The 27,289-nt window shown below is 34.5% G+C and overlaps 1 protein-coding gene across 1 annotated transcript in view; it reads right to left on the minus strand.

The window, feature by feature from the left end:
• The window catches only part of Vmp1 (vacuole membrane protein 1), a 116,026-nt gene that overhangs the window by 11,621 nt on the left and 77,116 nt on the right, over positions 1-27,289 (minus strand). Inside the window, exons 8-10 of the mRNA XM_046423136.2 lie at positions 18,276-18,356; positions 14,030-14,146; positions 7,585-7,646 (exon numbers count right to left, since the gene is read on the minus strand). Of these exons, the coding sequence (XP_046279092.1) occupies positions 7,585-7,646; positions 14,030-14,146; positions 18,276-18,356 (260 nt within the window). The remainder of the gene's footprint in view (positions 1-7,584; positions 7,647-14,029; positions 14,147-18,275; positions 18,357-27,289) is intronic.

Consider the following 27,289-nt stretch of genomic DNA (forward strand, 5'->3'; position numbering starts at 1 on the left):
CTCTAGCTTTTTGCTAGTCTTTCCCTCGGCCTAAAACACACAGTGGTTTCTCCCCTGTTAACAAATGAATAAATGCATTTAGTCAACAAATATTTATAGAACAATTAAAATGTGACAGGAATAACCTTGGCCTTCCTTTTCCTTTACTCCACAGTTTCATGTAATCCAATATAAATGTGTTTCAGTTTTGATCATTCTGAAATGCTCTAATTATGGTCAACAGTAACTTCTTAATTCAATGTCTACTTCTCTCTCATCTAACTGTCAAATTATGCTAACTTTAAATATCTATGACAAAAACATAGAAGGACAAAGTATCAAAGGAGAAGGACACATAAACTATTATGGATGAGAAAGGCAAGAAATTTTCCTAAACTGCAGAAGAAGGTTATGTTAAAATTAGAGTACATAACTAAGTCCCAGCAGTTGGGATTTTAAAGCCCTTAGTATCCTTTTATTAGACAATACAAACGTTTGGGTTCCACACTTCCATAACTTTTCTGATTATTTCATAATGATCCATGTCAGAGAATCAGGTACATGAAGCATTTTATATTTTAAAATGAAAGGATATATTTTCTTTTTGTAGGAGAAAAAGTCCAGGCTCCCAAAGCTCATTCTGACTGCTCTTCATTGTAGTAAGGAAAATGAAACAACATTCAGATTCAAGCACTTAATTACTCACTGGTTGAAATGATCTCTCTTACCACGGGCAAGCACTACTCTGAGGTCAAACATCAAGTTAACTCAGAAATAGGAGACAGCAAAGAAGAGCATGGAACATTTTGTATCTGGTAAAAGTTCCTGTTCCAGCCAACCCCATCCCCCATCCCTCCAGTTCAATGATTGAGTTATGGAAACTTTTCTTGTGTGGTAAAACTGGGGACTTTGTCTTCCAATAAGATCCTGGCAACCTGACAATGAGCCAATGTTCTGCATATGGTTTGTTGCGAGTCACATGCTTAATGTTATTTTCTGGGAATTCTCATCCTGTATTTGGTGAGAAAACTGGAACATGTCATTTTAATTATAATTTTTAAAGTTAGATTTGGTTATATTCTTTAAGAACTATCTGCACGTCTCTCTCAATGGAGGAAGTCTAAAATTAAAAATTAGATTTAAGTTAGATTAAAAATTAGATTTTATAGAGCATTTTCTCTATCTACCTTCTAAACATATCATAAACCAGAAGGCTAATATCTAAAACCTACTGATTTATTACATTCTTCAGATTTACATGTATAATTAGATCAATCCTTTGATATATAAAAATAATAAGGACACCTTCCCTTAAATCTAAAGATACTAGCAACTACTTTTTAGAACTATCCAAAAAAAATATATCTATTAATTATTTCTAATTGGGAGAAGGCCTATATTCAAACTCTGGAATATTAGGATTGTCAAACAATGAATGATATATTATGCTAAAAATACCATAAACTAAAGGCATGCTTAGGGTATCATATTTAGGTAGGCCACTCCATACACACGTTGAGAATAGAAGCCCTTTGTCAACATAGCTCTTCAATCTATACCTAATTACCAGAGATATAACTATCAACAGTACCCTTCCATGTTACTTGGGGTCAGGGGTGGAATGGGGTGGAGGAGAACAGGCTGGCCTAGCAGGCTGCAGGCACACCTGAGGGATTAGTCTGCCCAAATTTGGCCCTAGACAAAAGTAAGAAATAGAGTATATCCTATGTCTTATTTCAATCTCTCTCTTGCTCTCTCTCTCTCTTTTTTTTTTTAACAAATATTTATTTTTTAGTTGTAGTTGAACACAAGAACTTTATTTATTTTATTTATTTATTTTTATGTGGTGCTGAGAATTGAACCCAGGGCCTTGCACATGCCAGACAAGCACTCTACCGCTGAGCCACAACCCCAGCCTTCAATGTCTCATTTTATTCATCTTTTCCTCTTCTGAGTTGTTGCTTTCATCATTCTCCTAGGTTCTTTCCTATGCCCTCATTCATACTGCAGTAAGTAATGCTCATAGGATCTTGGGTGTGATGGTGCACAAGTTGGGAGGCTAAGGCAGGAGGATTGCAAGTTTGAGGCCAGCCTCAGCAACTTGGCAAGATCCTGTCTCAAAATGAAAAATAATAAGGACTGGAGATAAAGTGGCAAAGAAACCCAGAGTTCAAGCCCTAGTAACAACAACAACAAAACAAAACAAACCTCTCTGAGCCAATCTTTAATTAGAAGTAAACAAATAAGATAATAATTACAAAGGGCCCATTATGTTCAAAAAATAGTTTCCTCAAGAATTATTTACATAATCTCTGCTGAAAGACTGTCCAGATTAAGGACATTTTAGTGATTAAAAAGTAAACTAACAAGGAGAGATAGGCTTTCCCTCAATCTTCTAGGTGACAATAAATAGAAACTTTGGAAAATGAGATTTGTGAACATAGGCAATATCAAATTTGAGACAAAAGGCATTTTTAAAATCATGCTGTGGAAGTTAACTCACTTGATATGAGTGTGTTTCAACTAAACTGTAAAATATTTGGTTCCAGACATTTAAAATTGTGACTGGAGCTGGAAATGTTGTCAGTGGCCTTCGGAACTGGAGAAGAAATGGTACTCAAAGAAACATGCTTGAAAGAACAGCAACTAGAAGCATATACAGAAAGAAGTTAAATAACTGGCCTGTGGCAGAGTTCAAATTCAAATCTAGATTCTTTTTTTTTTTTTTTTTTGTCCAAAGTCTATGCTCTTTTCATTATACTACTCTCTAGCTGTCCTTACTCTTGGGACTCATTTTTTATTCTTCCTTGCCTTAATATCTTACTTTTATTTTAAATTTGAACTGATACTAACCTTTTTCTTTCTTATCTTTTGATTTTTTTTCTCCACCATTTATCATTCCCTTAATTGTGGTCACATATTTTTAAATATTCTTCAACAGACCACATTCCAAATTTTACTAATTTAGTTTGATGATTATGCTATGCTACTTGGAGTTTTAACAATGTAAAGGGGAGAACAAACAAAGAAGTTTCTACAGTAAGTTAGAGGCAATACTTTCAGCTCAGGTCAACAATGGATCTTTTCACTCTCTCTCTCTGTTTTTTTTTCTCCTGTGGTGCTGGGCATAGAACCCAGGGCTTCACACATGTGAGGCAAGTATTCTACCACTGAGTTACGTCCCTAGCCCAACAATGGGTCCATTGATTCAATCCAAATATTCTCTTTTCTGAAATGAGTTGCTGATATATTTATTGTGATATAAAATAACAGATTTAGGTCTATTAAAAAATCATTCTTGGTGCTGGGCATGGTTGTCCATGCCTGGGTATGAGGTACTTAGGAGATTGAGGTAGGAGGACCAGGATTTCAGGGCCAGTCTTACCAGTCTAAGCATCACACTGACAACAATGTCTCAAAAAAAACAAGAGAGAGAGAGAGAGAAAAGAATTCTCTTTAAAAGTTAACATTCATTTTAGGTTTGATGAGTACATTTATTTATGTCTATACTTATGTATTTATTATTTTACTTATTATTTGCCACTTAGATAAACAGACAAAGGTTTATTTAGGAAAGCAGAGACACACTTGAGGAAGAATATGGGCCATCTCCAGAGGGAGAGACAGCTGAATTAAATGATTGATTAATTGATTTAGTGGTAATAGGGATCTGGCCCAGAAACTCACACATGATAGGCAAATACTACCACAGAGCTACACCCATAGCCTTATTTCTTTTAAAATATTTATTTATTTTTTAGTTGTAGTTGCACATAATACCTTAATTTATATGCGGTGCTGAAGATTGAACCCAGGGCCTTGCACATGCTAGACAAGCATTCTACTACTGAGCCACAACCCCAGCCCCATAGCCTTAATTTTTGATATTCATTTAAATCCTTGTATTTAAAAGCATTTCCTATTTCTAAATGTAGGAAAACAAATCATGTCATGTTCAATTGCAGAATATGATTAACAGATAATATTATTACAATATAAAAAATACCTTTTGGCATTTGATCATAAAGTATTACTATCACTTGCCAAGTCTGATTATTATTATTTTGTAGTACCAGGGATTGAACCCAGGGTGTTTTGTCACTGAGCTACAACCCCAGCCCTGTTAATTAATTAATTTTTTTATGGTACTGGAGATTGAACCCAGGGCTGTATTACTGGTAAGATACACTCCCATCATTTTAAAAATTTTGAGACAGAGTCTTGCTAAATTCCAAGGGTCTCACTAAATTGCTGAGTATGGCCTCAAATTTGCAATCCTCCTGGCTCAGCTTCCCAAGTTGCTGGGATTACCACATGCCTGGCCATTTTTGATTATTTATACTGTTTAATATATTATCTAGAAAAAAAGCTGAGATAAACCCAGCAGACAATACTAGGACAAAGATGAGGCTATTAGGACATTATAACACGTCTTCTGAAAATGATTAAAGACTAGACATCAAAATGGGTGCACCCCTGCAATCCCAGCAACTCGGGAGGCTGAGCCAGTACGAGCCCAGCCTCAGCAGTTCGATGAGAACCTAAGCAACTTAGCAAGATCCTCTTTTAAGAAAAAATCAAAAAGGGCTAGGGATGTAGCTTAGAGGTAAAGTAGCTCTGGGTTCAATCCCTAGTCCAAAAAAAAAAAAAAAAAAAAAACCCAACAACATGACACCAATCCTCTAATTCAGTAAAAATTTAAATCCAGTAGGTCTAGAATATATTAGAACAACTTTATGGAAAATCATCTTTCAGAGAAAACAATCACTGGAATTTTTTGAGGGACAATATTAGGAAAAATTTTTAAAAAGGAACTTGTGTTTCAAAAAATATAATATGTTCTAACTTAACTATTGCCCTAAAATTAAAGGCACTTTAATTTCTATTTACTGTGGATTAATAATATAATTTCTTAGAAATTCCCAAAGCTGGGTAAACAAACAAAGGAATCCAGATTATACAAAGGACTTATTAATTTTTATTGGCTAGATCTTTATTTGGACAGCATGTGTTCATTTATTCAGCAGATAATTTCTGAGCACCTGCTATGTGTAAATCAAGATAACAGGTGCCATGAACATAATAGAGAACAAAAATAGACAAGGTCTCTGGCATTAAGAAACTATTATAAGTTAGGAGTAAAGACAGTGTTAATACACCCACAAACATAAATGTAAAATTGTAGCTAATAGTACATGCTGTGGTACAGAGAGATTCCTGGTAAAGGAGTATTTGATCAAGTCAGGGAAGGTTTTCTGATAAGGCAATAGTTGAATCTAAAGGACAATATCTAGGTCAGTAATTTTCAATGAGGGTAGACAGGTTTAGTGGCCACATAACACTTGGTAATGTCTGGAATTGTTTTGTTGTTGTTTTTTCTTTTTAAATTTTAGGTGCTGGACATTGAACTCAAGGCCTCATGCTAGGATGTGATGTACTACTAATCTACCACTTAACTCCCAGAATCATCTTTAAAAAAAAAAAATATATACACACACACACACACACACACACACACACACAGGGAGTATACTTAGGTGTGCTTTACTACTGAGCTATGTCCCCAGTCCTTTCTATTTTTTTATTTTGAGACCTCAGTCTAAATTGCTGAGGCTGGCCTTGAACTTGTGGTCATCCTGCTTCAACCTCCTAAATTTTGGGGATTATAAGTGGTGTGTCACTGTGCCTGGCTGAATCATTTCTGATTGTTAGGATTGGACGGTACCAGTAGATATACTAGATATACTGTGGACATCTAGGACAAAGACGCTACTAAATATCTGGTCTAAAATGTAAACAGTGCCAAAGCTGTGAAATCTTGAACTAGACAAATAAAAAAGCAAGGGGCAAAGAATGATCAGTGATGGAGACTCAAGTATTGCCAAAATGGTTTCAGCAGAGGAGACAGATGATAATAGGGTTTATAAATCTTGTCAAGGAGTTTTAGCACCATCTTAAGAATTAAGGGAAAACAAGTGAAGGGTATCAAGAAGCAGAGCTGAGGGATGAAGACAGTGGTAGCAGCAGCTTTTAAATTAAAATTTTAAAGTTAGTGATTATAGTACAGTGAACAGATTGGAAAGGAGTAAAACTGGATGTGTAAATCAGATAGGAAGTTCAGTAACATAACTTCTTAAAAACCCTAAAGCCTGGAGAAACAGAAGGTGATAGTGCTGAGGATACAGAAGTAGCTAAAAAACTTCCTTCTATAAATGTTCAGTCTGGAAAAAGGAGAATCAAAGAAAGTGGGTGCCTTGTGCATGGTCACTCTACAATGTGTGGGTAGTGTGGTAGTGTTCTTTTAGAATTCTCCAAAGTGGAGCAGTAATCTCTAAGAGTGGATGTATTTAAAAAATAAGGGGCAATAATATTCCTTCTTTTTCCTCGAATGTGATGTATGATGACATATAAAACATTTTATCTGTAAGGATTCGGGCAGCAAAAAAATTGGAGTAATTAAATTTTAATGTGTAAGTTATAATCCACATATAATTAGAAATTCAGAATCAGTGTCTGGCTCAATTGAGTATATTTACAAGAACATATTTTTCCTTAATTACTAAAGATGAGCTATAAAATATTGTTAAATATATCTTATATATAAAATATGTCATAAAAATAAAAAATAACATCATATATAAGAGTGAATATACTAAAACCAGCTGGGTATAGTAACACAAGCATGTGATTCCACTTACTCAGGAGGCTGAGGCAGGAGGACTGCAAATTGAAGTCCAGACTCAACAACTTAGCAAGACCGTGTCTCAAAAAAAAGGGGAGGCTAGGGATATAGCTCAGTGGTTGTATGCTCTTGGGTTCAATTCCCAGTAATGTAAAATAAAACAAAATCCAATATAAATTTAAATAACTAAAATTTCCATAATGTTTTGTTATATAAGTAGCTTTTAAAAGATGAAGATTTATATTAAAACTCATCAAACTGTACTTCAACAGGACACTCTTCTGCCGTGGGGCAACTGTATTTTTAAATGAAAAGAACATCTACCCTGTAAGCAGTGAATTAAAAAAAAGAAATTATATGAAAGATACAACCAAAAACCCAACAAATTTTGGCTGTATCTCAATTTAATACCTGTAGCATTCATACTCCAGACAAAGGTTAATTTGATTAACCAAACAAAACAGGTTATTTCTTTACTGTTTTATCAGAGAGAACGCTATAGTTTTGTGACATGTTAAAAGTGGTCTTATTCACTTCTTAAAACTAAACAAAAAATAACAGCATTTGATTTATAGCCCAATTTTTTGAGATAAACAATATACTCATAACCTGATATATTTCAGTAATATATCATCCTACTGTGCCTTATTTAATGAAATATTAAAATTTTATGTAAGATTTATATTTAAATTAAATGCAGCTGTGTATCTGGCATTTAATTTTGGCTTAAAGTCATAGTGTGTTCAAAAGCACTATTAAACTGTAATGATACACATGTCTTACGTAAAGAGAATTTATTTACTTGGAGGGATTGCACATTCAAATGCAAAAGCTTCAAAATAAAGAGCTATCTCAAAAATTCTATTCCAATTCATTTACTTCAAAAACTGAAATTAATATTAGTCCTTAGAAGAATTACTCACCCAATGAAAGCCACCATCTGCTCCACTATGTGCTTGCTGAATGTTATTATAACGAAGATTTTCTGTAAAGAAAACAGCAGTTTAAATAAATACTTAGTCATTAAGATAACCAATATAAATTCACAATTCTGATAACAGTGTTAAAAAGGTGAGGACCTGCACCTAAATGCAATTTAAAAATTTCTTTAGAAACAAAAGAAAAGACACCATTTAATTCAAATGCTACCCACTTTGTATTTTAAAGATGCTTTTCCTTAAGCACGGCTTTAGTCTTACTAGGATACATGACTGTTTAAGGGAAAATATGAGTCATGAAACCCAAGACTGGGAGGGAATACTGGGCATTTGCTTGTTTTATGTATCTCAGAACCCTGTATACAACAGAAGTCACAGGTTCTCATGTAGCCCTACCACTGAAATCAAAACTGATTACTCCAACAGGGGTCTGAACTAAAACTGATCCAGAGGATCTTGAAAAGATTATCTATCCACCTTTCATAGATGGTTTTTGTATAAGCACTGTGAACATTCCATTTCTAGATCCTGAATTAGCCATGGCCTTTCAGGTTTAGGGTTAAAGGATCTAGGACATTTTCAGTTTGGTGTTGATGAAGTACTTTCTTTCCATCAAATTAAAGACACTGGAATCTGCGGCTGTGGTTCAGTGGTAGAGCGCTTGTCTCCTAAGAGTGAGGCACTGGGTTTGATTCTCAGCACCACATGAAAATAAATAAGATATCGTGTGCATCTACAACTAAAAAATTTTTTTTAAAAATGATAAATTAAAGACACTGATACTAATACAAGAAAAGATGCCTTCAGGGTAACAACTAACAGATATTCTCAGCTCAATTGAACAAATGTTAATATGAAATACTTACTAGGGATAAAATAAGGCACTGTTAAGGGTTTCCAGGGAACACAAAGTTTAGAAGGAGACTTTTTCAAAACCCTAAAGTTTCCTAATCTTTCTACAAACAGTAGAAAGATGGTAAGTACAGAAATACAATACACATTGCCCGGTATGGTGGTGCATGCCTGTAATCCCAGCAGCTGAGGAGGCTGAGGCAGCAAGATCGCAAGTTCAAGGCCAGCCTCAGCAATTTAGTAAGGCCCTAAACGATCTAGTGAGACCCTGTCTCTAAATAAAATATAAAAAAAGGGTTTGCAGGGGTGCTGGGGTCGTGGCTCAGCAGTGGAGTGCTCACCTGGCATGTGTGAGACCCACATAAAATGTGTAAGACATTTAAGAACATGTCTCAGCACCACGTATAAATAAAAACAAACAAACAAACAAACAAACAAAAAATATATATATAAAGGGCAGAGGGTAGAGTGTTTGCCTTGCTCGAATAAGGCTCTGGGTTCAATCCCTAGCATCACACACAAAAAAGGGGGGGGGAGTGGCTTGGGAGCTGGGCATGGTGGTGCACACCTGTAATCCCAGCAGTTTGGAGGGCTAAGGCAGGAGGATCATGAGTTCAAAGGCAGCCTCAACAAAAGTGAGGCACTAAGCAACTCAGTGAGACCCTGTCTCTAAATAAAATACAAAATAGGGCTGGGGATGTGGCTCAGTGGTTGAGTGTCCCTGAGTTCAATCGCTGGTACCAAAAAAAAAAAAAAAAAAAGGGGAGGGGACTGGGGATGTGGCTTAGTGGTTGAGCTACCCCCTGGGTTCAATTTCAATCCTCAGTAACAAAACACACAAACAAAAAATAATACACACACATATACACACAACAAACATACAGCTATAAATGCAGGCAGTGGTAAAAGAACAACAATATATTATAGCTCAAAGAAAGGAAAGGTCATAGTGGTGTGATTAATTAGGGATTCAGGAAGGTGTTAGATTTAACTTTGGCTTTCAGGGATGGATAATATTTCTTCAACTAAATATGCATAATTCTGGATTCTCTCCAAATTCCTGATAACAAACTCTTTAGTGTTCTGTTACTGTGTATAAAAAATTACTTTAGCCAATTTAACCAAGGGGTTACACTGACACATAAAATGTGTTAGATATTTAAGATATTCTCAGCTCAATTGAACAAATGTTAATGTGAAATACTTACTAGGGATCAAATAAGAATAACAACAGTCCTTATATCCACCCATTATAAATCTGAGGAAGTAGGTAGGTTTAGACTAAAGCATATTCAGGTAGAATAAGGCAATGTTATACAAATGGTGTATGATTATTATGAAGCTAACAGGACAATTATTATAGATAGATAGCTTAACAAGAAAAGCATTAAAAATGGAGGTTCATATAAAAATCCAGTTATTTGGCACTATAAATATTTTACTAATTAATAGAACTAATGGTTTTGACTTTTAGTGATTTCACCACCATCAGCTTTCCCTACCATCATTTCCTAACAGGCAAAATAAGCCAACCCAGATAATTGCACAATTTCATTGCTTGAAAAACAAAACAAGATTTTCTTTTTATACGTAACAGCTTTAAAATTCACTCTGCTGGATAAGACATAAAATGTGTCAGACATTTAAGAACATGTCTTAGAGTCTTCCAGACTGGAGGTCTGAGTGGAGTTCTACCAAATAAGCAAAAGGCGCAGATCACCAAACAGCCCTATCAACCATGTACACAGAGGAAACAAGGGAAAGGGCACAGCAGGAAGACGAAAGAGTAGAAGGAACTAATGGTTCCAAAATGAACAAAGAAGAAATTGTCTGTTAAAGAAGGATTCTTTAAGGATTTTTTCCTTTCAGAAAGATAAATAGAAAGAAGTATCTTAGATTCAGTTAGCAAAAATTAACAACTGCCTACTATATGCCAGATACTATTTTAAGGCATTAAAATAACTCAGTGAACCAAAAGACAAAAATTTCTGACCTGAAGCTTATAATTCCACATACATTTGTGTGCTGGTGGGTGGGATGGTAAAGAGACAATAGGCAACACTCATGTTAAGTAAATTACGTGGTACACAAAGTAATATAGATAAAGTATGTTAATGTTAGGAGAAAGTCAACATATCTAAGGATCCTTCTATAGGCAGAAGAGTTGAACCTGTCTGGTGGAAGGGAAAATCCTGACCTAACATTACAGGTGGACTGATTTGAAAAATTTCAGGGAAGATTAGCAGATAGTAAGACATTAATAAAAACAACATTTATCAAGAAGGATAATCTGAAAGAAAACCATGAGGAGATAGAATTTCTATTAGAGTACAGAAAAATTTGTGTGGGGATGTTTCCCCTATTTCAGAAACAGCTAAAATATTTATATTATTACTCACTAATATTGTTTACCCAAGGAATGAAAAATGCTTGTTTAAGCTACATCTGGATGTACATCAAGTAACATGCCTTTATAAAGTATGTCACTATGATACAATGGAACATAGCAAACATATCCCACATCTTGGTTTAGTGAAGGAACTCAGATTGTTTCCTTTCAGAAACATATCAGGCACAGGGAAATAGCTTTGACTTTACAGAGCTTTGGCTGAATTGCAGGGCCTTAAACAAGTATTTTACCTTCTCTAATATGCTTTCCTTCTTTGTGCAATGTACCTAATAACTACCTCTTAGGATTGTCTTGACAGCGAGATAACCAATGCAAATTACTCCACACAGGTCCTGATAATAGCAGGCATTAAATGATTTAGTTTCTTTAGTTACATAAATATTTTATAGTTAAGAAGGCAATGCAAAAAAAAAGAACACTGGGAAGAATACTGAACTTAAAGCCAAAAGACTTCAGTTCAAATTCTAGCTGTTATTTATTTTTAAGCAACTAATTTTTAAAAAATATTTATTTCTTAGTTGCAATTGGACACAGTACCTTTATTTCACTTATTTATTTTTATGTGGTGCTGAGGATCCAACCCGGGGTCCCACATGTGTAAGGTGAGCCACAACCCTAGTCCCTGCAACTAATATTTAATTACGATTGTATCTGTGACAATTACAAAATGGGCGCAGTGATCCCTCTATTCTAGGACTACATTAAACACTTAAAGTGTGAAGTACTTCATAAAAAATATGAATTACTATAACTTGAAAAATCTACTTACAATGTTTAAAAACATGCTAGATTTGAATCTTTATGAAATGAAAGGTCTGATAAGTTGTATATCAATCACTACAGATAGGGTACTTATTGTATGATAAATTTTGCAAAAATTCACAGAAAATTATTATATTCAAGAGGAGTAAAAGAGAATACATAAAATTTTATGGATTACTAGATAAACTGTTACAATCCAATGTTAATTAGTATTAAAGATTCCAAAAGGTAATTGCAGATACATTGCAAATTAATCAAAATAATTTATTATTTAACATAATATTTTATTAGTTAAAAAATTCTACTATGGTATTTAAATATACATATTTTGGGGTGCCAGGGATTGAACCTGGGACACTGAACTACATCTGAGCCACATCTCGAGCCATTTTTATTTTTTATTTTGAATTGCTTGGGGTGTTGCTAAATTGCTGAGACTGGCTTGCATTTGTGATCCTCCTGCTTTAGCCCCCAGAGTCACTGGGATTACAGGCATGTACACCCAGCTTATTTTAAATTTTAAGTGAGTAGCCCTATGATGTTAAAAATCTTATGTGGTGGTGTACACTGGTAATACCAGCGACTTGGCAGGCTCAGGCAGCAAGATTACCAGTTCAAGAACAGCCTCCTCAGCAACTTAGACAATCAGCCATGTAGGGAGACCCTGTCTAAAAAAAGAAAAGAAAAAAAGGAAAAGAAAAAAGAAAGGGGGGAAATGTAGTTCAGTAATAAAGTGATTCAGGGTTCAATCCCTAATACCTGCCTCTATCATAAAAAGGTTGGTCCACTAAACAACTTTTTGAGTCACAAACTATAGAAATGATCCCTAAAAGTCTTTGAGATTTTGCGTGGTTATTATGGCAAGACTAGAAGACAGATTCAAAAAACTCTTCCCAATGTTAAAACCTAAGATTAGATTCTAGGCAGATAGAAGCTGCTGAAATTTTCCTGTTCTATTCTTCTCTTCTAAGAATGAGAGGCAGAGAGGTATCAGGAAAAATCACTGGGGAGACATATATATATATATATATATATGTATGTATATATATATGTATGTATATATAAATTTTTATTGTTGGGGGCTGAACACAGGTCCTAACACATGATAAACACGCTCTCTACCACTAAGCTATACCGCCAAATGGATGGAGATATATATATATATATTCAGTTGTAGTTGAACACAATACCTTTATTTGTTTGTATGTGGTGCTAAGGATTGAACCCAGGGCCTCGTTCTTGCTAGGCGAGCATGCTACCACTGAGCTACAACACCAGCCCAGATAGATATATTTTTAACTATTATGAAATAATTTGCAGACAGAGGCATTATTACTTCACTATTTTTGCTTTTATTTTGGTAAATACTTCTCTTTGTTACAAATCATATTGATTAAAAACAAATTCTTTCCTTGTTTTTAGAAGGAAATGATTAAAAAAAAGAAACAATTCATGTCATAGGTCTAGAAACACATATCCATTTCTCCCTTATTTAGGTTCTTGGCGTGTGTGTGCGCGCGCACAATCTAAAGATTTTGCTAAGATTGGCTTTGAGGACTAGCAGATCTCACTTCTCTAACCACAACCCACATTGCCTTGCCTTTTCAGCAACCCTTTCTTCCCCATTCTCTTCCATACTAACATCTGGCTGGTTTTTAGTAAAGGATATTAGTGCTAAGAGAGGAAGTGCATGGGACTGGGGTTATGGCTCAGCAGTAGAGCGCTCGCCTCGCACATGCAAGGCCCTGGGTTCGAATCTCAGCACCACATAAAAATAAATAAATAAAATTAAATTAAAGAAAAAAAAAGAGAGGAAGTGCTATATAAGTATGTGAAAGAAAATAAGAATTAGTGAAAGAAAATAAGAATTAGTGAAAGGCAATATTCTCTCAGGTTGTGGTTACTAAAGAAACCATAATCTTTGGACCATGCATATGAATATGATGTACAGTCTCTTACATAGGAACACTACTTTTATTTGATAAAAAGTCTTTTTTTTTTTTTAAGAGAGAGAGAGAGAGAGAGAGAGTATTTTTAAAAAAAATATGTATTTTTCGTTTTCGGTGGACACAACATCTTTATTTTATTTTATGTGGTGCTGAGGATCGAACCCAGTGCCCTGCGCATGCCAGGTGAGCGCATTACCGCTTGAGGCACATCCCCAGCCCAAAATTCTTAAAATAGTTTCAAGGAGCAAAAATAACAGAAGGATAGAAAGAAAGAAGGAAGAGGAGGAAGAAAGAAGACAAGGGGATTCACTAACCTCCAAATGATATTTACATGCTTTATTATTTAAATAAGCTACCAAACAAAAGAAGAATTAGCAACTTAATTTACTTAGGAGTCTGTTTCAGTACCCTCTAATGTGGTTATCATCAATAGATAGTGAATCTCAAGTATAATTACCTGGATATGCATTTTAATTATTGCTTTTCCAATCAGAGTTGCACCAAAGAAGGTCCAAAAAGGTACAAGAAAATGTCCACATGTTATTCCAGCCAGATCAAACAGAGGATTTGGGATCTATCAACAGAGAGAGAGAGAGAAAGAACAATTTAATTTTATCACCCACTGGTATGTGATATTTTGCTGTCTTTTTTTTTTTTTCACTTTAAAAAAATTAGTTCTTTTTAGTAGACTGTAGAATGTATTTTGACATACCATACATACATGGAGTGTAACTTCCCATTTTTGTGGTTGTTGCTGTAAATCTTGCTTATATACAAAACAGGTATGGGTTCCCAGGTTCCCTGGTCAGAATACCACATTGTTCAGAAGGTTAGGCAAGTATTCTAATGTGTCTCTAACCTGGGTCACTTATTCACCCCAGGGCTGTTTTGTTGTTTAGTATGCTTACAGCAAACTAAGCTGTCCTTTTGTTTCTATTACTTATGGTAAATGCCCCATACTCTATTCCTTCATCACCTGAGGAGTAGATGAAGCCCATGATGTATGGGAATTCAATCTCATTCAGTAGACTCTTGGTGGTCTGCTGGATGTTTTCTGTGATAAGGTATGAGTGAAGCCTTAAGATTATTTCAGTAGTGACTAGGGTTCTAAAAATCTTTAGTCTGAACCAGGAATGGTAGTGTAGATTTGAATCCCAGTAGCTCAGGAGGTTCAGGCAGGAGGATTACAAGTTCAAAACTGGCCTCAGCAACTCAGTGAAACCCTAAGCAACTTAGTGAAACTCTGTCTCAAAATAAAAAATTAAAAAATGGGCTGGGGATGTGACTCAGTGGTTAAGCACCCCTAGGTTTAATCCCTGGTACCCAAAAATAAAAAAATAAAAAAACAAAAAAGCTTTAGCCTGAACTACAAATATTATCTAGAAGTACTTACAACATTCGCAAACATTCTAGTAAATTCACAAATATATTTATAGGTAGATGTGCTTATATTCTCAACATTTAAAAATTTATTATTTATATTTTATTTTAAGAGAGCTCAAGGCTGTGGAGCCAGGTGACTTTTTTTTTGGGGGGGGGGGGCGGTTGTTACCAGAGATTGAACTCAGGGGCACTCAACCACTGAGCCACATCCCCAGTCCTATTTTGTATTTTATTTAGAGGCAGGGTCTCACTGAGTTGCTTAGCACCTTACTTTTGTTGAGGCTGGTTTTGAACTTGTGATCTTCCTGCCTCAGGCTCCCGAGCCCCTGGGATTACGGGTGTGCTCCACAATGCCACGCACCCAGGTATATTTTAGAAAAAAAAAATCATGTATGGAAATATCAGAGCACACAGATTCAGATGATTTGAATATTCATTCCCAGAGAAAAAAGTGATTCACAATAAATACCTTTCCAAACATTCCCACATTTTAAGAATGATAAAAGACAATTTTATGTAAAAATTCAGAGAAACCACCAGCTGTTTTCTCCCACAGTCCTTGTGGCTATTGGCTAAACCATTTATAAGCCAATTAACTTTATTCAAGTGTTAGGTAAATAAACTGAAAGGAAAATTAGAATTAAAAGAACCATGGAGTTGCTTTGAAATTTTCCCTCAACTAGAAGTTTTATTTTAGCTTAAATGTTGTCAACAAAATAATTACTAACTCTTTTTTACTTGTAGAAATGTAAGTATTAAAAATATCCTAGAGCCAGGCATAGTGGTGCACACCTGTAATCCCAGCAGCTCAGGAGGTTGAGGAAGGAGGATTGCAAGTTCAAGGCCAGCCTTAGCAACTTAGTGAGGCACTAAGCAACTTAGTGAGACCCTGTCTCAAAACAAAACAAAAACAAACTAGAAAAAATTCTTGAAGAACCATATTGATCTTTTAAATTTATGTTAAAGTTTGTCTACATGTAATTAAATATAAAGAAGAGTGGCTAGGCCAGAGGCTAGGGAGGCTAAAGCAGGAGGATAGTGAGTTCAAAGCCAGCCTCAGCAAAAGTGACATGCTAAGCAACTCAGTGAGACCCTGTCTCTAAATAAAACACAAAATAGGACAGGAATGTGGCTCAGTGGTTGACTGCCCCTGAGTTCAATCCCCAGTACCCTCCCAAAAAATAAGAGTGGCTAAGAAGTGGATGTTCAGCAGTAAGAACAGGTATTGATGAGTGACAAAGAATAAGTATCTTCTGCTTTAATAAATCAAAGGGACTTGCATTTTCCCTAAGAATAATGAAAGTTAACTCTCTACATCGACTATGTATACTGATTTGTTAAGTACTATTCTAAAGGGTTTACATCCTTAACACATTAACCCGCCACAATAGTATGTGATATCATCATACCCATTTTACATATTTAAATACTGAGACAATTTAAATACTAAGCAATGTCTCAGGCAAATGGCCCTTAAAATTAAAAACATTATAATAGGGATCTTGACTTAATCTCATTCTTCTGGTTTCCATAGTATCTTTCCATGTAGTTCAATGGTCTTTCTCACTAGATTAAGGATCCTCCTTCAGGAGAGGGAATGTAATTTTTACTTTTTTTTTTTCCCTTCCTCCCACCTTCTCTTTTTCTTAATACAGTGCAAGGGATCAAATGCAGGGCCTTGTAGATGCAAGGTGAGCATTCTACCACCGAACTAAGTCCCTAGTCCATGTTTTATTTCTTACTCCCAGAATTCAGGGGTTGATAAAAAGCTTATAAATCACAACAAAAAATGGGTGAACATTATGTGCTTGGCACTGAATTTGTTATATTATTATCATCGATTTTTTTTGCTAGGGATTGAATGCAAGGGTTCTTAATCACCGAGCCACATTCCCAGCCATCCCGCCCCCACCTTTATTTTAAATTTTGAGACAGGGTCTTGCTAAGTTGCTTACAGCCTCCCTAAATTACTAAAGCTGGCTCTGAAACTATGATCCTCCTGCCTCAGCCTCCTGATCTATGGGATTATTTGTGTAAGCTACCATGCCCAACCTATATATGGTATCTTAAATCCTCAATATTTCTAGTATTGCCCAGATAAAAAGATAGTAATTTAGGCATATATATATATCTTAAAATATCTCTATGATGATAACATATCATGCAGTTTTCATGTTCTAGTACATAATGGATAAAGTAGCTCTATATCAGCAGACAATAATGGTTTTTAATTTTATTTATATCATACCAACCAGATGTCTAGTTATTCTGGCCAAATCCACCAATGAACTACCAACAATTATATACAAGCTCAGAGCTTCATTTCAAAAACAACTGTTTCTATTATGTTAGAAAAGGACCAGGATAAATACTAACTCATCAAGGAATGTCAATTTCACAAATTTAAGACATTTACAACATTAATTGCCAGGTATGCGGCCAGGTATGAGCAACCGCTTTTGGAAAGCGGGTACTGAAAATTGAACCCAGGGTATTTACCACTGAGCTACATTCCCTGTTCTTTTCACTTCTGAAATAATTTGAGACAGGGTCTAGCCAAGTTGCTGAGGATTTCATTATGTTGCTGAGGCTGGCCTTGAACTTGCAATCCTCTTGTCTCTGCCTCCCAAGTACCTGGGATTAGAGGCCTGTGTCTGGCTGAACTTGGGCAACTTTTTACTAGACCACGTCCAAAGTAAAATTAGGAAGGAAAAAAAGAAAAAGGGATGATGATATAGTCTGTGGAAGATAGCTTGCCAAGTATACAGAAGGCCCTGGGTTTAATCCCCAGTAGCAAGGGATAGAGAGAAGGAAGGAAGGGAAGGAGGGAGGAAGGAAAAATTAATTTTTAAACAAAAATGGCTTCTTAGTACACTATAGCTGAAGAGTTCCTTAACCTGCCACAGTTTTTTTCCTAGCTAGGTGTTAAGATTACTTAAAACAGATTTTATATGAATTCTTCCTTGAAATTAACACTTGGAACTTTATTCTACCACTGAGCTACATCCTCAGCCCAATATTGTCTCTCTCTTTTATATATATATGCTGAGGATCGAATCCAGTGCCTCACGCGAGCTAGGCAAGCGCTCTACCACTGAGTCACAACCCCAGCCCCCAAATATTGTCTCATTTGTTCTTACTGAACAAAGTCTTTTATGTCTGAAGCCATCACTGTGCTATAATATACTTAAAAGCCAATAAACAAGGTTGTGAATTTATCCAACATATAGGTACACATTCGTTCAATGATTCACAAAATTCATATGCAATAAAATGACAGCATTTAGTAAAATTTCTCACTTTTAATACAGTTCACTTACTGAAGCACAGGCCAAAATTCCAAAAAATCCAACCTTCTGTACTAGATTTTGAACTGCCAGTTTAGCCCGCGAGGCAAAGTCCTATAAAAAGAAGGATTTTAAAATATTAATGTAAACTACAAAAAGAAAGGAAAGAGAGCTCTTTATGAAATTTATTGTATTGAGTATTTCACAATTTAATAATAATTGATTCATTTAATGGGTAAGATAAATAATTAATAGCATCACAGCAGGCTGTTCGCTGGAAAATATGCAAATAAAATCTTGACAAAATATTACATCCTTCAACTCAGCATATTCAAGATTAAATCCAAACACCATCACTCTAGTTTAGGATTCTCTCTGAATTTTCTAGGGATGAACAAAATATCGCAAACGAACCACATATCAACTTGTTCTGTTGCAAATAATGGCTGACATATCTTTTTATTTTTCCTTCTACAATTTGCCAGATGTAATACTCAATTGATGTTAGGGTAGAAAATCAGGATTTTTCAAGACAATCAATGAAAACATCTAAGCTAATCATTAATCAGAAGAGGGAAATAATGGTTATGTGGCAATAACTAAGCACTCATTATTTGAAAAGCAAGATAATGCCTTACATTTGCACAGCTTTCATTGTTTTATAAACTGTTTTCACAAACATTTCACTTGAGCCTTTCAACAATCTTGGGTGTTTAGTAGAGGAGACAGAATTATAGCCAACTTATAAATCACAAAACCCATAACCTTTATACAGCCCATAAAAGTTTGAGGCTCAAGATGTAAAATTAGTAAGGGAAAAAGATGAGAACTGATTCAATCTTTAGACTCTGAAATCTGTGGGGTTTTTTTGTGGTGTGGTGTGGTGTGGTGTGTGTGTGTGTGTGTGTGTGTGTGTGTGTGTGTGAGTGATGCTGGGGACTGAACCCAGGGCCTTGTGCATGTGAGGCAAGCACTCTGCCAACTGAGCTATATCCCCAGCTCTGTGCTTTTTATTTTATTATGCTTTTCTAAGCTGAAACCTGTATTGAACTGGCTAATTTATTTCCATGATTTTCTTCTTTCAATATATTGATGGCACACTTATTTATATCTATTTCTATCATGTTTTTTCTTCATAGAAATCTCAGTCTTAAATTGGATTCTAATCTTTTTTTTGTTTTAAAATAGCATATACTCTAATGCAAATTCCAACAAGTTTATATGATTGAAAAAATTAGCTAATACATAAATGTCTGTTTAAAATGTTTTTTGTAGACAATGGACACAATATTTTTGTTTTTTTTATTGAGTTTTACGTGATTCCAAGGATTGAACTCACTGCCTCATACATGCTAAGCAAGTGCTCTACTGAGCTACAACCCCAGCCCCAAATGTCCATTTAAATTTTTTAATATATATTTTTTAATTGTAGATGAACACACAGTATCATTATTTATTTTTACATGGTGTTGAGGAATTAAACTTAGTGCCTCATGCATGCGAGGCAAGCGCTTTACCAGTGAGCTACATTCTCAGCCCTCCCAAATGTCCATTTTTTTAAAATATCTTTTTAGTTACAGGCAGACACAGGACATTTATTTATTTATTTTTATATGGTGCTGAGGATTGAACCCAGTGCCTCACAGATGCTAGGTGAGCGCTCTACTATCGAGCTATAAACCCAGCCCTGCAAATGTCCATTTAAAATAGTCTTCACTTTATAGAACCTAGTTAAGGATATAAAAGGTGACAATACAGATGCTAGAAGGCTATTTCACATCTTGGTAGAAGATCTAAAACTAGGAAAGCAAACTAGTTGAAGATATACTTCTCTACTCCACACAGTTTAATGTATTCCCAATTAAAAAAATACTTTGATAGATAATAATACGTAGAATAGCCCTACCAAGTTAACACAATAATCATTACCGAAATTTAGGGGAAAAAATCTCCTATTTGCTGGGGATGGAAAAAAAATTAAATAAACTGTATTTAAGAAGATATTATAAACACTTTCAAATTCACATTTATATGCTTTCAAAGTTAAATATTAACTCAATTCCACAACAAAATTTTGCAATTTATATATTTCTTTCCAAAGAGATTCTTTTTTTTTTTTTGGTGTGTGTAGGGGTAGGGTATTGAACCCTGGAATGCTTAACCACTGTGCTACATCCCCAGTCCTTTCAATTTTTTATCTTGAGATGGGGTCTCACTGAATTGCTTAGGGCCTCCCTAAGTTGCTGAGGCTGGCTTTGGATTTGGGGTCCTCCTTTCTCAGCTTCCTGAATTGCTGGGATTACAGGTGTGTGCCACTACCCTTGCCTAAAATTCATTTTTTTTTTTAAAGAAGGAGAGAGAGAGAGAGAGAGAGAGAGAGAGAGAGAGAGAGAGAGAGAGAGAGGATTTTTTAAATATTTATTTTTTCAGTGGACACAACATCTTTATTTTATTTGTATGTGGTGCTGAGGATCGAACCCAGCACCCCACGCATGCCAGGCAGGCGCGTTACCACTTGAGCCACATCCCCAGCCCTTCATTTGTTTTTTGATATTAAGTTTACTTTTAAAAGATTTTTTCTTCATTGTAGATGGACACAATATCTTTATTTTTATGTGGTGTTGAGGATCAAACCCAGCGTCTCACGTGTGCGAGGCAGGCGCTCTACCACTAAGCCCCAACCCCAGTCCTAGGTTTTTTTTTTTTTAGTTTTCAATGGACTTTATTTTATTAATTTCAATATGATGCTGAGAATAGATCCCATGACTCACATATGCTAGCAAGCACTCTACCACTAAGCCACAATCCCAGCTCAGGTTTACTTTTTCAGTAAGTCAATTATGTCAGGTTTAATATCTATATATATTTTTTATTCAATTTACATCTAAGGTTTTTATCATTTCATGAAAAGCGTATTTCCCATGTAATATTAACATAATTGCTTATTTTCTTTATACACATGTAGAAAATTGCACATGAAGTAGGTTCAAGGTAATAATAAAACTGAATTAAGTTTAATGTTTGTTTTCATTTACTTTGACCTTATATATTGCTTTGACAAGACGGAAACTATTGGACTAATTTTTTTCATCTGTAAGATCATGTCACCAAAATTTCATAAAATTAGCTATGTTTGTTTCAACTTATTTTTAAATTTATTTTAATTAGATATATGACAGCAGAATGCATTTTGATTCATTGTACACAATTGCAGCACAACTTTACATTTCTATGGTTGTACACGATGTAGTGTCGCGCCATATGTGCAGTCATACATGTACCTAGGATAATGATGTCCATCTCATTCCACCATCTTTCCTACCCCCACATCCCCTCCACGTTCCTCCCTCCCCTTTGCCCCATCAAAATTTCTCCATTTTTCACATGTTCCCCCCATCATGGATCTGCATCCACTTATTAGAGAGAACATCTGGCCTTTGGTTTTTAGGAATTTGCTTACTTCACTTAGCATGATATTCTCCAATCCATCCATTTACCTACAAATTCCACATTTTTTTCTCTTTTAAGAGAAAGCCTATATTTTGGAAGCAATTTTTTGCCACATGTACATCAGATATAGCGTTAATCTCCAGGATATATAAAGAACTCAAAAAAACTTAACATCAAAAAAATAAACAACTAATCAATAAATAGGCTAAGGAGCCAAAGAGACACTTCTCAAAATATATAATTCAATCAACAAATATATAAAAAAAAGTTCAGCGTCTCTAGTAATTAGAGAAACACAAATCAAAACTAAGATGTCATCTCATGCCAGTCAGAATGGCAGTTATCCAGAATACAGATAATGTATAAATGTTGGCAAGGATATGGGGGAAAAGACACACTCATTCATTGCTGGTGGAACTGCAAATTGGTGCAACCAATCTGGAAACCAATCTTAGAAAACTTGGAATGGAACCACCATTTGACCCAGCTATCTATCTCACTCCTTGGTCTATATCCAAAGTACTTAAAATCAGCATACTATAGTAATGCAGCCAATCAATGTTTATAGCAGCTCAATTCACAATAGCTACACTGTGGAAGCAACCTAGATGCCCTTTAAGAGATGAATGAATAAAGAAACTGTAGCACCCACTTGAATCAAATGTATGCTATGTCAAGATCATTGTATTGTCTCGAGCAACTAATAAAAAAATAAAAAAAAAAGAAACTGTAGTATATATACACAATGGAATATTACTCAGGTTTAATTTTTAAACAATTTAATGACTACAGCAAAGGGCATTTTCTACTTTTATTCAGATTTCTAACTTAAGATGATTAAAGTTTTTCCTCTTTCTCTCTCTCTATTTATTTTTGGTGCTAGGGAACCGACCTTGGGGCCTGGTGCTTACTAGGTAAGCACTCTACCATTCAGCTACATCCCCTTCCTGACAACCTATTTTTTAGTAAATGAATTTTCCAAGTCAGATGTATGGGAGAATAGTTTTCCTCATATGAACTAGGTGAGCACTCTATCACTGAGCTATATCACCAGCCCTAGAATCTTGTACTTATTTAAATCGAGTGATTAATAGTACCACCATTTGAAAATGAAAAATAGTACCACCATTTTTCTACTATAGAGATACATAAAACAAATTTAGATCAGCAAGGAGATATAATCATACTCTTTGTGCAATTTGTGTAAAGAAAAAATGATTCAACATTATACACATCACCCAATATACTAATATTGGCCTACCTTATCTACCTTTTCTTCTTTGCTTCTACAAAAAAAGATACTTCAGGCTATAGATGTTTAAAGAAACATGTTTCCTTTTGTAAATTTTAAAAATTTTTTTGAGATGGTGGTTTCACTACCTTTTCCAGGATGGCCTTGAACTCATCATGTTCCTGCCTCAGCTCAGATTTTACAGGTGTGCCCTACTGCACTGGTAAGAAACATGTTGTTAAGAGAAATTAGGCAAGAACAAAGGAAAACAGACTCCCTGTTCTTTTAGATGCCTGAGTGCCCACCATCAGTTATCCTTAAGGGTGCTTCAAGAATCTTTATTTCAGTGAAAAGAGTTAATTTATTCAAACAAGTAAAGTAGAAACTTCCTTTAACTTTTTTTTTTTTTTTAAATTTGAGGCTGCTTTGTATTATGACAAAAACTAGCAAAGTGCCGTTTTAATAGGGATTTTTACTTTTTAGAAATGGTGAAAGTCATCTACTAAAAATGGATCTCATAAATTTTATCATGTATTTAACACACATAGTGACCATGGTACTTTCAGTTCCTATAATTTTTTCCCCAGTCTTTCACAATATTCTCAGAAATATAATTACATACCAAATATCTATAAACATTAACTGAAATTAAACTTATATGAAATCTACAGTTTTCATCACAAGAGATAAACAATAGCTGAATATGCAGTTTGATGGGTTATTTTCCTTGCCAGTATAACAATAAAAACAAACAAAAACTCAAAGAAACATTGTTAATATTTGCACCAAATCTAAAATATTTTACAATAACTCATGAAGTAACTCATGCTTAGATTTCATAAATAATTATATTTTGTTTTTTAATTTTAAATTTATTTTAATATTGAGGTCATATAAGTAAAGCTTACTCATTTTTTTAAAAATATTTTTTATTTGTCAATGGACCTTTATTTTATTTATTTATACGTTGTGCTGAGAATCCAACTCAGTGCCTCACACATGCTAGGCAAGTGCTCTACACTGAGTCACAACTCCAGCCCCTTCATATATTTTAAAGGCTTTATTAAAAAAAAAAAAAATTTGGCGGGGGGGGCGGTAGATAGAGCACTTCAAGGCATGAATTCAATCACTGAAACACTCCCAGCCCTACAAATTTTTATAGCAGCTCAATTCATCAATTTCAATTCATTGAAACATTATTGATTATCCAAAATATTCTACATGTTAAACATAATTTTACTTTTCTTGCTGAATTATAGTTTTAAAAGTTCTTTATTTTCTTAAAGCCATTTCAGTACTTTTTTATTATGTATATAATTTGACAGCTCTTTTCATGTTGATTTCATAATAATATTGCTCATGAATTAAAATACTTATATTCCTATGTGACTTTAAAATATAAAGAGGGAGGAGCTGGGATTGTGGCTCAGGGGTAGAGAGCTCACCTAGCACTGGAGGGACCCGAGTTCGATCCACAGCACCACATAAAAATAAAGGCATTGTGTTGTGACCATCTACACCTAAAAAATGTTTTTAAAAAAATATATAAAGAGGGAGATTTTAACTTATGTATATTATTTGCCAATAAACTTGACTTTATTCACATCCACTACTGAATGTCACCAAAAAAACCTCTTGTTTTTTTTAAAGGTTTTATGCCAACCACTTGATTTTCTACTGAGCTATATTACCACCTGGAAATATCTTTTTTTTTTTTTTTTGGTACTAGGTATTGAAACCAATGGCACTTAACCACTAAGCCACATCCCCAGCCATTTTAATTTTTTTTTTTTTTTTTATCAAGATAGTGTCTCCCTAAGTTGCTTAGGGCCTCACTAAATTGCTGAGGTTGGCCTCAAATTTGTGATCCTCCTGTCTCAGCCTCCCAAATCAGAACCATTTAACAAATTGAACAAAATTAACTGTTTTGTTTTTGTCTAAAAATAACCCAAGTCAAAATATGTACCAAAAATAAACAATATTTTTGAGAAAAAATAGAAAAGATTACTAAAAAAATTGGTATGTTAGGTATTCAACACATCAAGTTAAATAACAAAGAAAATTAATGTTTAATTTTATAGTTTTGTAGTATACATGGGAACAATGTAGCAAGTTCAATTTGGTTACTTCCTCAACTGTCATTCTTCATTTTTTTCAAAAAAATCTGTACAACTAAAAATAAATTCCTTTTAATAGTTTCATTTCTCTGTATTTACATTTCACAACTTTTGCTTATTTCACAATTTTAAGTGCCTGAGAGAACATTTTTATTCTCTAAATCTTCTTAAATAAATAACACACATAAAATGTATCATTTTCTACTTTTTTCAAAAAAATAAATAACTTATAGGTAAATAAAATTACTTTTATCACCACACCCACAGTGACTGTATATAACAAATTCTATTTCTCCTTAACCCCCACCACAATACTGAGGACTAAACCCAGGGATTTTTTACCACTAAGGTATATCCCCATTCCTTTTTATTTTTTAGTGCCAGGGATTGAACCCAGGGGTGCTTAATCACTGAGCGATATACCAGTTCTTTTTTTGGTAAATTTTAAAATCAAGTAAAATGTTTATATATTTATTTACTGGTACCAGGGATTGAACCCAGGGCACTTAACCACTGACCCACATGCCCAGCTCTTTTTTATTTTTTGAGACAGGGTCTGGCTAAATTGCTAAGGCTGGTCTTACAATCTTTCTGAGTCACTGGGATTACCAGCATGTGCCATGGATTCCAGCTATATTTTTTCCTTTACCTTAGAAAGATATTTATGATTGAGAGAGAAGAGAAATAACAAGGCTAGTAATTATATGAGTTTCCAAATGCTAATCTATGAATCTAATGTCAGCTTAATCTAAATATATAAAACAACAATTATCTTCAAATGGTATCAACAAACCTTATTCATGATGATTACCACACGAAAAGTCCTCTTTAAAAGCACAAAAAATCACTAAAAATCACTTCTGGAAAAAAAATGTGTTCATTTAATATCTTACAGAAGTTTAAACTGCCTACCTTCATAACTCATTATATGTTAAAATTTCTGCTGACCTAATAATGTTCTTGGATTTGGTCCCGAAGTGGCTCTAAAGGCAATATTAAAAATCACAGAGCAACTGTTTCAATAATTCTTTGTGAATAAGTTTATGTTAAAATACACCTCATTTGTGATGTTCTTGTGCCACCTTGAAGTTGCTCGCTGGCTCCTATGTCCTAGTTAATTAATTATGTATGCCAAGCAATTAAAACTCTATTAAGCAGAAATGGAATTAAACAGTAATGATTTAATATTATAAACTGTTTCAGCATGGTGAACAACTCTGAAATAATAACTTATTATTTCTGTCTCTGACCCAGCATGGTGGTGCATTCCTTAATTTCAGCTACTCGGAAGACAGAGGCAGAAGGATCATAAGTTGGAGATCAACCTTGGCAACTTAGTGAGACCTTGTTTCAAAATTTAAAAAATGAAAAGGACTGGTAATGTAGCTTAGTGGTAGAGCTCCCCTAGGTTCAGTCCCTAGTACCAAATAGAACAAAATAAACAAACAAGTTAAAAAAGGACTAGGGATGTAGCTCTGTAGTAAACTGCCCCTGAGTTTAATCACCGGCACCTAAATAAATAAATAAAAATAAAAGAGCAGGCTGGGGGTGTGGCTCTGTGCACTTACTATGTACAAGGCCCTGGGTTTGATCGCCAGAACTGCAAATAAAAAAATGATAAAAAATATAGATAATTAGAGTACACAAAATATTTTATCTTATTCTTGATTTCCTCAACAATATCATTAAAGTAATTACATATATATATATATTTTTAAATTTACCGTCTTTTAAAAAATTATTTATTTTTTAGTTGTAGGTGGACATAATATCTTTATTTCATTTTTATGTGGTGCCGAGGTTTAAACCCAGTGCCTCACACATGCTAGGCGAGCACTCTACCACTGAGCTACAACTCCAGCCCCAGTAATTACTTATATTTTTTTAATGTGCTGCTGAGGATTGAACCTAGTGCCTCATACATGCTAGGCAAGCTCTCTACCACTGAGCCACAACCACAGTTCCAATCTGTTTTTTAATTATAACATTTTAATACATCATTAATACATTATAATTTTAATATATAATTTAATCTGGTTTTTAATTATAACAATGAACTTAAACATACTTATGGTATAAAGATAATTTCTGGTTAGGGAATAAATTCTAGAGTTATAATAAAGTAGGGATTTTAAAAACTTTTTGAGTTATAGATGGACATAATAACTTTATTTATTTTTGTATTTTTATTTAAAGACAATGTCTCACTGAATTGCTTAGCACCTCACAATCTCTGAGGCTGGCTTTGA

The sequence above is a fragment of the Marmota monax genome, unplaced genomic scaffold, assembly GCF_021218885.2.
Source record: "Marmota monax isolate L192 unplaced genomic scaffold, Marmota_monax_Labrador192_F-V1.1 WCK01_AAM20220418_F8-fsc00171, whole genome shotgun sequence".
Classification (NCBI taxonomy): Eukaryota; Metazoa; Chordata; class Mammalia; order Rodentia; family Sciuridae; genus Marmota; species Marmota monax.